The following is a 12,940-nucleotide window of genomic DNA, read 5'->3' as shown; positions in this document are numbered from 1 at the left end:
AGTTGTATAGAATATTTTATGTGTATATGGTTTTTTGGTGGTAAGGAGAAGAGAGACCAGTGGCTTTCAGTTGATTTTCATAGAGTATTATTGTTGTTTAGTTGCTAAGGCGTGTCCAACTCTCTGCAACCCCATGGACTGCAGCATGCCAGGTTCCTCTGTCTTCCACTGCCTTCCAGAGTTTGTACAGATTCATGTGCATTAAGTTGGTGATGCTATCTATCCTCTCTCTCATCCTCTGCCACCTCCTTGTCTTCAGTCTTTCCCAGTATCTGGGTCTTCTCTAATGAGTCGGTTGTTTGTATCAGGTGGCCAAAGTGTTGGAGTTTCAGCTTTGGCATTAGTCCTTCCGATGAATATTCAGGACTGATTTCATTTAGGATTGACTGGTTTGATCTGCTTGCTATTCGGTCTCCAACCCCATAGTCTAAGAAAGATTAAGAACGACTTCTATGAGTTAAGAAAAGTTTACAGAAACCAACTTTTTCCCCCCATTTTTTTGTGTTTTATGTCTGTATTTGAATAACCATTCTGATAAAGTACTATTAATTATATGTAAGATTCTCAGACTTTTGTTTAATAAGTATCATTTTGCTTATACTTAAATTGAGAACTTTTTTTTTTAAGGTTCAGGAGCAAGTACATCCCAATCTCTCAGCTAATGAAGAGTCTCTCTATTACATTGAAGAGCTGATTTTTCAGCTGCTTAATAAATTATGCATGGCCCAACCAAGGACTGTTCAAGATGTGGAGGTAAAAATGATTGTATTATTTCAAAAAGTCATTGAACCACTATATAAATTAACTTTTATATCTACATCTATATCATTTAAAATTATCATGGAAACTAAAGCCATTGAAATCATATGGGGGATGTATGATCAATTCATTTTTGTCAGATGTCAAGGCAATTCAATGAGGAAAGTAAAGTTATTCAGCCAAAATAAGTGTTAAAACAACTGGATAAATTTTTGGTGGGAAAAAACCCTTGAAACCATCTCAGAAATTTAAGATACATCATAATCTTAAAAATAATAGCTGGAACTATGAAGTTTCTAGAAGAAAATGCAGCAGAATATCTTTATAAGATGATGTTAAACAATTTTTTTTTTTTTTACAGAGGACTCAAAATACCATAAATAGCAAAATAATAAAATTGATGTGAAGGTGAAAACGATACAAGTCACAGACTAGGTGAAAATGCTTTCAATATGTATTCCTTACAAAGGGCTTGTATCCAGAATATGTTAAAAAAGAAAAACAATTACAAATCCAAAATAAAAAGATTCTTTGCTCACCCAAATGAACAAAAGTCTTGAATAGACAGTTCATAAAAGAGCATATGAAAAGTATTCAAACTCATAATTCATCAGGGAAATAGAAATTTAAAGTACAAGGAGTTATTTCACACCCACTAAGAGGGATAAAGTTGAAGACTGATAACATGGAATACTAATGGGATGTAGAGCGACTGGAACTCTTAAACACTGCTAGTAGGAGTATAAAATGGCATAACTACTTTGGAAAATTGTTTTACAGTTTCTTATAGTTAACTATATACCTAACCTATGACCTTGAAGTTTTATTGCTGGGTATTTAATCCTAAAGAAATGAAAATATACCTTCACAAAGAGACTTATATAAGAATGTATAAGCAGTTTTATTCATAACAAGCAAAAATTGAAAACAGCTAAAATTTCCATCTATAGGAAAATGGGAAAACAAATTGTGATAGATTCATAAAATAGAATGCTACTTAGTAGTAAAATGAAGGAATAAACTATTGATATATGCAATAACATAGCTATAATCTACAGTTATCACGTGGAACAAAATATAAGCCAAACCCCAGAAAGTATATATTTATTGATTCCAATTATATGAAAATCAGAAATAGCTTAAAGTAATGGTGATAGAAATCAGGATGGTAGCTGCCTATGAAGTTGAGATTAAGATGATAGAAGTTTTCTGTAATCTTGATTAGTGAGATGGTTACACAGGTGTAAACATTTTTCAAAACTTATCTAATTATACACTTAAGATCTGTGCATTTTACTGCATACAAATATTAGGTTCCATAAAGGACTAGTGTAGAATAAAGATATTTACTCATTGATTAAAAAAATATACATATATGTATATATATGAATGAATGAATGTGAAAGTTGTTCAGTCATGTCTGACTCTTTGCAACCCCATGAACTGTAGCCTGCCAGGCTCCTCTGTCCATGGAATTCTCCAGGCAAGAACACTGGAGTGGGATAGCCATTTCCTTCTCCAGGGGATCTTCCCAACCCAGGGATCGAAGCCAGGTCTCCCACATTGCAGGCCAATTCTTTACTGTCTGAGCTACGAGGGAAGCATGTGTGTGTCTACCTAAAAGATCATGTGTAATTTAGTGCTGAAATACCTGTTTGGGCTCAGTTACATGTGAGTATTTCTAAATTTTTAGAAATACCTGTCAGTATAGTTTTTAAAAGTTACTTTGGCATTATATTGTTTATGTCACCTTTCTTTGAAAATTATTTTCTAACAAGGCAACAACTTCCAGGGTAAAGGATAATCTTATTTTGGAGTAATAGACCTCCTTTCTGCCTCATGGGAAACCTGTATGCAGGTCAAGGAGCAACAGTTAGAACCAGACATGGAACAATGGACTGGTTCAATATTTGGAAAGGAGTACGTCAAGGCTGTGTACTGTTACCCTGCATATTTAACTTCTATGCAGAGTATATCATGTGAAATACTGGGCTGGATGACTCACAAGCTGGAATCAAAATTGCCGGGAGAAATATCAACAACCATAGCTGTACAGATGATACCACTCTAATGGCAGAAAGCGAACAGGAACTAAAGAAACTCTTGATGAGGGTGAAAGAGGAGAGTGTAAAAGCTGACTTAAAACTCAACATTCAGAAAACAAAGTATCGGGTCCTATCACTTCATGGCAAATATGGGGAAAAAATAGAAACAGTAACAGACTTTATTTTCTTGGGCTCCAAAGTCACTGTGGACATTGACTGCAGCCACGAAATTAAAAGACACTTGCTCCTTGGAGGAAAAGCTATGACAAATCTAGACAGTGTATTAAAAAGCAAAGATACCACTTTGCCGACCAAAGTCCTTATAATCAAAGCTATAGTTTTTCCAATAGTCATGGCAGATGTGAGAGCTAGACCATAAAGAAGGCTGAGTGCCAAAGAAATGATGCTTTTGAATTGTGGTGCTGGAAAAGATTTCTTGAGAGCCCCTTGGACTGCAAGGAAATCAAATCTGTCAGTCCTAAAGGAAATCAACCCTGAGTACTCATTGGAAAGACTGATGCTAAAGCTGAAACTCTAATACTTTGGCCACCTAATGCAAAGAGATGACTTATATTGGAAAAGACCCTGATGCTGGGAAAGATTGAGAGCAGGAGTAGAAGGGGACGACAGAGGATGAGGTGACTAGATGGCATCACTGACTCAATGGAGATGAATTTGAGCAAACTCTGGGAGATAGTGAAGGACAGGGAAGCCTGGTGTGCTGCAGTTCATGGGGTCACAAAGAGTCAGACACAACTTAGCAACTGACAGTAACAACAATATTAAGATTTTCAGGAACTCTGGTAATTAATGCATTTGTTTCCGTATTCTCTGCTGTAAGAATTGGACATAACTAAATATAATAAAAGTATACTTTTCAGAAGCTAAATATGCTAGAAGCTGAGAATATAACTTAAAAAACAGGAAATTCTGCTGAATTGGAGTTTGATTCAGTTATCATCACTTCTCATTATTCATGCCAATTACTGGTAATAAGATTTGTTATTACCACTAAATTTGTTAATAAGATTAGATGATATAAAAGGTTTGTATTGTTTTTGCCAAGTGATACATTTCTTTAAACTATTCTGAGCTCTGCCATACACTTGATTCTTTAAGAGGTACATGATATTTCTCCTTTTTAAAATTCTTCTCTATAAAGCTCTGAGATTAGCAGAAGGAGAATGACTGCATAATAATTATTAATAACAAGTTAACAACTTCTGCTGGGTAAACAATTTTAACCCTAGAAACCTTGACCGTAGAATCACTGACTTAGCATATTTTATGTTTGCTTTAATCTCTAACATTATTACTTTTTCTTTTTTTTCCAATTTTATCTTAGTTATGCTTACACTTAAAGCTTTCTGTTTAAACTTCACCTTTTTATTTACCTGTGGGAATTATGTGGAAAAATCTTGATAGTGCTTTGAATTTTTTTTAAACAAAAAACATTAATTTATTGCAGAAATCAGAACAGGTTATGTTACTATTAACTGTTGGCATGAGGATGATGATGAAGTTAATTTTGTATGAACTTTCCGTTTATGAGCACTTCTGTTAATGATAGTTCTGCTGTGATCTGAACAGGAACGAGTTCAAAAGACCTTTCCTCATCCAATTGATAAATGGGCTATTGCTGATGCACAGTCTGCCATAGAGAAACGAAAAAGAAGAAATCCTCTCTTACTGCCTGTGGACAAAATCCATCCTTCATTGAAGGTAAAAGCAAACAAGCAAACATACAATAACAAGACACACAAAAAACTGTTGAGAGAAGTTTTTAACAAATAGTCCTTTATATAGTATTTATGTATCTATATACATGGTCTATAAATATATTTATGTATTTATATGCGTGGTCTATGTGACTGTGTATGTGCAGTTGAATATGTATATACTTGTATATACACATACACACACACACATACATATATATGTTCCTTAATATATGCAAAAAGCAAAAAGAAATATACTCTGATAAAATCAGTTGCTTTTCAAATAGTATTAAAAGTTAATGATAAGAAATAATGCATCTTTTTGGCATCTTCTGATGACTGCTACGCTGATTAACTTTCAGCTTTTTGTTGTGTATAATGCAAAAGCTACTGTGAGTTCAGAACTGTTTTTAAATTCATTTGTATTTGTTATAGATATTTTTATATACATTGGTAAAGTTGGGTGTTGAGTAGGATATATTATTTAGTCTGTACAGAGTAGCTGGTGTACCTGGATTTGAATATCCCTTGGTAGCAGTTTTAGAACCCCCCACATATATGTCATCCCCTCAGTAGAAACCGTTGTAATTTGGGAATATTAATTAAAAAATGCAAATATTTGTCAGATGGGTTTTGGATAATATATCAAGAGGTTTTCAGTGAAGTCCAGTCTAAGATTTCTGTCTTAGAATCAACTATCGCTTCTTGTTTGATACTAAAGACAGATTTGTTAGATTTAAAAAATCAAAACCAAAACCCCGATAATGAGCCAACAGCTCATTTTACATCCTGTGGTACCTTTGAGTTTAGACATTTGGTTTCTGGAAAGTTGTTTATAAGCAAGAATGTTAAATAAAAATTTTAAGTGCGTTTTACCTGCTACTTGACAGTGCTGCCATTTTGGGGAATTGTGTTTATTTTTTCCACAGGAAGTTTTAGGGTACAAAGTGGACTACCATGTATCCCTGTATATTGTGGCTGTGCTGGAGTATATCTCAGCTGATATTTTGAAATTGGCTGGTAATTATGTTTTTAATATCCGACATTATGAAATATCTCAACAAGACATTAAAGTGTCAATGTGTGCAGATAAGGTAAGTGTTAAAAAGTATTTAAATTTAGCTAGAATGCTAGTGATTATGTCACTTCTATCTCTGTTTTTTAATACATGGTTATATTAGTGATTTTTATAATTCCTAGTGTTGCAAGACAGAAAAATGGTGGCCTTATAGACTAATAACAATGATATTTTCAGATTTTTCAGCATGTGGTGGGATGAGAATCTCTTTTTTTCCATCAAAACTTCTTTACATGCAGAGAAAAAACATCCAAAACCTCAAACAAGTTTTAAAAAAGTAGTTTGAGTTTTGTATTTTTAGAAAGATAATAAATCCAGAATATTCAGATACTTTTAAGAAGTAATTTTGAAAAACATACTTCGATTTTGCAGCATAATTCAGTGGGGCATAAGGAAAGAGAAGATTTTACAATGCTAGAGTTACTTTCTTCGGATCGTTTTTTTTGTTACTTCATTCTTCCTGTCTGTAAGCTACTGAGGAAAGAAATTGAGTCTTTTATTTTCCTCTCTCCTCCTTTTCTTCCCTTTCTACTTTCCTCCTTTTTTTTTTCTTTTGAAATCAACATTTCTGAATGCTTGTTATGTGTCAGATACTGCCCTGAGCAATGTACAACACTGAGCATATCAGCAGTCCCTGTGTTAGAAGGAATTTATTTTAGTGGGTAATAAATGTATTATAAACAAATAATTGCAGTACAAGATAATTAAAACTATTATTATACAAATGAATCAAAGGTGCGGTGAAGAAAGTGATTAACTCTGGATAGGGAAGACCAGAAGCACTTCATAGAGAAGGTGCGTAAGCTAGACCTCTAGGTGTGAGTTACCCCAGGGCCTGGCCTAGGCCCCTGGTTCTTCACCTTGCACATCAGAGTTACCAGTATTTATTATTTATTACCAGTATTTAAAAGAATACTGACGTCTGCATCTTGCCTCTAGAGGGTCTTATTTACTTGGCCTGGGGTTGGCCTTTAGGCTCACAAGTGATTCTGATGTACAGTTAACAATTGAGAGCCATTGTACTACGCCATAGTCTCAAAAATGATTTTTCACTTAAATTTTATTGTAGAAATTCCTTGTTATTTCTGTTTGACTTCTCAAAAAATGAAAAACAATGATTATATGTTTTTTTTAACTTAGTTTCTAGCTCACTTTTAGAAAAGTCGCATGTACAAAAAAAGATACCCCCTTGTACCCTAAACCACTTGAGAGTAGGTTATTGACATAGTTTAGTGTATCCTATGAAGAAAAACATTTTCCTGTATAATCACACTGTGACAGTCAAAATCCAGGAAATGAATGCTGATACACTATATTATGTAATCCTCAGACCCTGTTCAGGTTTTGCCAGTTGTCCCAGTGACGTCTTTTAAGCAGAATGATCCTGTTCAGAATCATGTGTTGTGTTTAGTTGTCATGTATCTTTTTCTTCTCCTTGTTCACTCTGGAACAGTTCATTCTTCCTTTAACTTTTATGACCTTGACATTTTATGACCTTGACATGCTTATTAATGTTTAAAATGCTCTTCAGTTTTTTCTGACATTTTCTCTTGATAAGTTTCAGGTTATGTATGGAGCTGTGGCAGAAATGCCATAGAAGTTCTTCTCATTGTACTTTGTCACACGACAGCAGTTTTGATGTGTCCCATTTTTGGTGATGGTCACTTCAATCCCTTGATTAAGGGTTTGTCTCCTAGATTTCTCTACTTTAAAGGACTCCTTACCCTTTGGTAATTAATGAATATTTTGTGGAGTATCTTAAGGCTATGTAAATATCTTGATCCTCATCACACTTTGTGGTGGTTTAGTCGCTAAGTCGTGTCCAACTCTTGCTACCCAATGGACTGTAGCCTCCTGAGCTCCTTTGTCCATGGGATTCTCCAGACAAGAATACTGGAGTGGGTTGCCATTTCCTTTTCCAGAGGATCTTCCCGAACCAGGGATTGAACCCAGGTCTCCTGCATTGCAGGCAGAATCTTTACCAACTGAGCTACAATTTATTTTAATATGGACTCATTGATTCTTATTTTATTTAGTGAAACATAACTTGTTACTTTATTAGTTATTTTGATATTCAGATTGTCTCAAGTTGACCAGTGGGAGCCCCTTCAGTTTGCTTCTCTGTCCCGGTCTCTCTTTTGACATAAGATGCTCCAGGTTCAACTTGTTCTTTACCTGGCTACTCAAGCCTGGAATTAGTTGTTTTCTAAAAATCCCTGGTTCCTTTTAGTGGAGAATGGTATTTAGAAACCATGATCTTGGTGCTCGATGAGCTCATTGATACTGGAGTGTTACTCCTCCGATCTCTCTAAGGTCAAAATTAGGGAATATGTGTGTGTGTGTGTTTGTATACATACATACATGGGCTTCCCTGGTGGCTCAGTGGTAAAGAATCTGCCTGCCAAAGCAGGAGATGTGGGTTTAATCCCTGGGTTGGGTAGATCCCGTGGAGAAGGAAATGGCAACCCACTCCAGTATTCTTGCCTGAGAAATCCCGTGGACAGAGGAGCCTGGCAGACTACAGTCCGTGGGGTCACAAAAGTGTCAGACAAAACTTAGTGACTGAGACAACAATAATAGCACATACATATACATCTGTATTTATATCTTATGTATCTTTAGATGAGTTCTCTTCAATCCAGGTTCATTACCACAGACTTCATTTTCGCCTCCCCATTTTTACATTTGTAATTCTGTTATCTGATAGAAACTTGGCTCCTGTTTTTCTTAATATATTTATTTGTTTGATCAACACTTCTGTATGTGACCAGTCTCCCAGCAGGCCTATCTCCCCACTCTGGTGTAGACACCCTATTTTGGCATAGAAACCCTTCTCCTTCTTTGTATACTTTGTCCTAACCCTCCTCAAATTCTGACAATCCCCTCTTGATCCACTGCTGCTGGACCAACTTCCCGTGAAAATACCCTCCTTACCCACTAGGGCTCCAGCACCCTGCATCAAGCTGCGCTATTCTATGGATAGTCTCTATACTCTGATTGATCGCTAACATCTTGTGCCCCAACCCTACACTCCTGTAAACACCCTCCCTACTCCTCTCAGGAACTAGCACACTGAGATGGGGCGCTGCAGCTTTTCCCCACACCCTCATGCAGGGATTCCTCCTTTATTTGCCCCATTCCTCCACTCTCCCTGCCCTGAATAGTGGCTTTGCGTGGGATTATTGAGAGACTGTGGGAAGGGGAGACTTTATTCTATATCTGAGTCAGTTAACTTTTCTCTGACTCTTTTAAAAAGCAAAAGTAGTTAAATTCTTAGACAATTACACAGTCTCAGAATTACAAGAGACCAGATCTATATGCAAACTGACAGGTGGTAGTCACATAGCGTCTGTTTGAGCACTGGGGAGCTTATTGCTCATAAAACTGTCTATTCATTTTTATAGAATTCTAGTTAGGTGAAATGTCTTCCTCATAGAGAGTTAAAATTAACTTTCCTATTAACTTTTTTCCAGACTAGCTGTTTTTTATTAGCAAGAATATACTTGATAATTCAATATGTACAATTTTAAACACATCATGCTTTTTAAAAAATTTTTTGGATGGAATTATCCAAAAGAGAATTTATTAAAATTCAGTGCATTTTTAGGGTACAGACCTGTAGTAGAACTATAAATATCAAGTATGGCATGCATTAAAAATTTTTTTACTGAAATATAATTGATTTACAATGTTGTGTTTAATTTCTATTGTGCAGCAAAGTGACTTAGTTATATATATATATATACTTTTTTTCATACTCCTTTCTATTACAGTTTATCATAGGATATTAAATATAGTTTCTTAGATATATAGTTTCTACTATGCAGTAGGACCTTATTATTTACTCATCCTATATATAAAAAGTCAGTTTTCATCTGACTTTCCTATTAACTTTGATTCCTTAATTCGATGAAACTGTTTTTCAGAATAAGTCATTCCGTTATTAAAGCATTTTTCCATGTACTAAATTTTCACCTTTTGAGACTTTGCAAACCAATCTTTTTGACATGATTTTCAGATTTTCTTTGAATTGCTCTTAGACTGTGATTTCAAAAATAAAGACAACAGACTAGATTTGTTCTGACCACACAAAGTGCAATGAAATGCCTACTTCCTTTATTCGATATGATGTTCTTTTATTATTTTACTGTTAACTTTTTGGAGCACACATGTTGTTCTGTTTACTTAATGAGTTTACAGATGTCTCAACTTTTTCACAGGAGATGCTAGTATGTTATATATCTCAACTCCCTAGGACTTTTCACGTGAGGTACTAGTATGTTGTATCTTTGATTTCTTACAATGTGTGCTGTTGGTATATTTTTTTTCATCCAAGTTTGAATTCAAATTTATCTCTCTAAAACTTAATACTGTTATTGAGACTATGTCCAGCATATCAAGATATTATAAAAATCTGATTTTGTTATTCATCATTGTAGATATCCTACTAGCTTTTTATAATATATGCCAGTCTAAGAAACTTAGTTTGTTTCAGTTTGAATTATTTATTAAAAATATTATAAAAAGTGTAATAGGTGATATTCCTCATATAATGTTATTAGAGGCATCCTTCTAGATTAATAAATTACCACTTTTTTTCACTACGGGCTTTTAGTTAGCTGCCATTTCACCTCTTTGTCTAATTTGGGTATCAGCAGGCTTTATCTGTAAAGGACCAGATAGATGGATGAATATTTTAGGTTTTGTGGGCTATATATATATATATTTGCCTTTCTTGGAACCACTCATCTTTGCTTTTGTGGCAAGAAAGCAGCCGTAAAACAATGAGTTTAGGCTGTGCTCTAGTAAAACTTTATTTATACACAAGGCAGTAGGCTCATTGTGGACTGTGGGCTAGTTTGCCCATCCTTTCCTCCTGTGATTCCAAATTTGTCACAAGAGACTGTCATATGTATAGCAAAGATCCAAATGACTTTATTTGTGGGACTAGTCATGTGAATGGAGTAATGAGACTAGTGTGATATGGTGTGATCTTAGTAAATCTAAACTGATTTCCTGTGAGCACTGTTTCAGGAACTTATAAGCCATCTGTTTAATAAACTGTTCAAAGTGCTTTCTAGAGGTCTCTAATTTTCCCAGACAAGGTCATATAATTTGACAGAGAACTTGAGAATCAAGTTTTTTTCTGCACTTAAAAAAGCAGCATTTGACTATATGATGTATTCTGGCCCATCAGAGATTCCTGAGAATAGGTATATGATCATAGGAAGGAATTTTAAAGCTCAACCCTTCATATATTTTCACTATTAAGGAAAATAATATTCAGATTGGAAAAATAGAAAATATATGCTTAAGAGGAAATTTGATGTTTAAGCAAGGCAAAGCCTTTGACTGTGTGAATCACAATAAACTGTGGAAAATTCTGAAAGAGATGAGAATACCAGACCACCTGACCTGCCTCTTGAGAAACCTATATGCAGGTCAGGAAGCAACAGACTGGTTCCAAAAAGAAAAGGAGTACATCAAGGCTGTATATTGTCACCCTGCTTATTTAACTTATATGCAGAGTACATCATGAGAAACCCTGGGCTGGAAGAAGCACGAGCTGGAATCAAGATTGCCAGGAGAAATATCAGTAACCTCTGATATGCAGATGACACCACCCTTATGGCAAAAAGTGAAGAGAAACTAAAAAGCCTCTTGATGAAAGTCAAAGAGGAGAGTGAAAAAGCTGGCTTAAAGCTCAACATTCAGAAAATGAAGATCATGGCATCTGGTCCCATCACTTCATGGGAAATCGATGGGGAAACAATGGAAACAGTGTCAGACTTTATTATGAGGGGCTCCAAAATCACTGCAGATGGTGATTGCAGCCATGAAATTAAAAGACATTTACTCCTTGGAAGGAAAGTTATGACCAACCTAGAGAGCATATTCAAAAGCAGAGACGTTAGTTTGCCAACAAAGGTCCGTCTAGTCAAGGCTATGGTTTTTCCTGTGGTCATGTATGGATGTGAGAGTTGGACTGTGAAGAAATCTGAATGCCAAAGAATTGATGCTTTTCAACTGTGGTGTTGGAGAAGACTCTTGAGAGTCCCTTGGACTGCAAGGAGATCCAACCAGTCCATCCTAAAGGAGATCGATCAGTCCTGGGTGTTCATTGGAAGGACTGATGCTGAAGCTGAAACTCCAATACTTTGGCCACCTCATGTGAAGAGTTGACTCATTGGAAAAGACTCTGATGCTGGGAGGGATTGGGGGCAGGAGGAGAAGGGGACGACAGAGGATGAGATGACTGAATGCCATCACTGACTCGTTGGACACGGGTTTGAGTGAACTCTGGGAGTTGGTGATGGACAGGGAGGCCTGACGTGCTGTGATTCATGGGGTCACAAAGAGTCGGACACGACTGAGCAACTGAACTGAACTGATTCAAGGCAAGAGAGAGTAAGAGCACAGAGCTGTTCTGAAGATTATTTCTGTGGACCCAGATGTCATAGGAGTTGAGTTCTTCTGTATTTTTTATTTTGTTGTAATATTATTCTGTTTCAAGAACTGATTCTCCTTTACTATTCTTGTGAACATGACCAAGAACTGCTTTTGTTGTCCTAACATTTATTCTGATCCTTAACTCAGTCTTTAGCCATTCATTACAAGTCTTGTGTCTGCTCAGTCACTCAATTGTGTCTGACTCTTTACAGTCCCATGGACTATAGCCCACCAGGCTCCTCTGTCCATGGGATTATCCCAGCAGGAATACTGGACTGGGTTGCCATTTCCTCCCCCAAGATATCTTCCCTATCCAAGGATCAAACCCCTGTCTCCAATGTGGTTCCTCCATTAGCAGGTGGATTCTTCACTCCTGAGGCACCTGGGAAGGCTATTGCAAGTCATTACAAGTCTTAGCAATTTCAGTTCAGTTCAGTCGCTTAGTCGTGTCCGACTCTTTGCGACCCCATGAATCGCAGCACGCCAGGCCTCCCTCTCTATCTCCAACTTCCAGAGTTTACTCAAACTCACATCCATCGTGTCAGTGATGCCATCCAGCCATCTCATCCTCTGTCATCCCCTTCTCCTCCTGTCCCCAATCCCTCCCAGCATCAGGGTCTTTTCCAATGAGTCATCTCTTTTCATGAGGTGGAAAGTATTGGAGTTTCAGCTCCAACTCACAAAGTATTGGAGTTTCAGCTTTAGCATCAGTCCTTCCAATGAACACCCAGGACTGATCTCCTTTCGGATGGACTGGTTGGATCTCCTTGCAGTCCAAGGGACTCTCAAGAGTCTTCTCCAACACCACAGTTCAAAAGCATCAATTCTTTGACGCTCAGCTTTCTTCACAGTCCCAACTCTCACATCCATACATGACCACAGGAAAAACC

General features: G+C 36.4%; 1 protein-coding gene across 1 annotated transcript in view; it reads left to right on the top strand.

Annotated features, from left to right (window-relative positions):
* Window positions 1–555: 555 nt before the first annotated feature.
* SOS2 (son of sevenless homolog 2 (Drosophila)) overlaps window positions 556–12,940 on the top strand; it is a gene marked incomplete at its 5' end in the record, with an annotated part of 80,698 nt that continues 68,313 nt past the window's right edge. Inside the window, 3 exons of the mRNA XM_010842280.1 lie at window positions 556–753; window positions 4,395–4,526; window positions 5,452–5,616. Coding sequence (XP_010840582.1) covers window positions 556–753; window positions 4,395–4,526; window positions 5,452–5,616 — 495 coding nt within the window. The remainder of the gene's footprint in view (window positions 754–4,394; window positions 4,527–5,451; window positions 5,617–12,940) is intronic.

The sequence above is a fragment of the Bison bison genome, unplaced genomic scaffold (genome assembly GCF_000754665.1).
Source record: "Bison bison bison isolate TAMUID 2011002044 unplaced genomic scaffold, Bison_UMD1.0 scf7180017864174, whole genome shotgun sequence".
Classification (NCBI taxonomy): Eukaryota; Metazoa; Chordata; class Mammalia; order Artiodactyla; family Bovidae; genus Bison; species Bison bison.
Note: the sequence above shows the minus strand (reverse complement) of the source record. Positions and strands in the feature narration are given on the sequence as shown.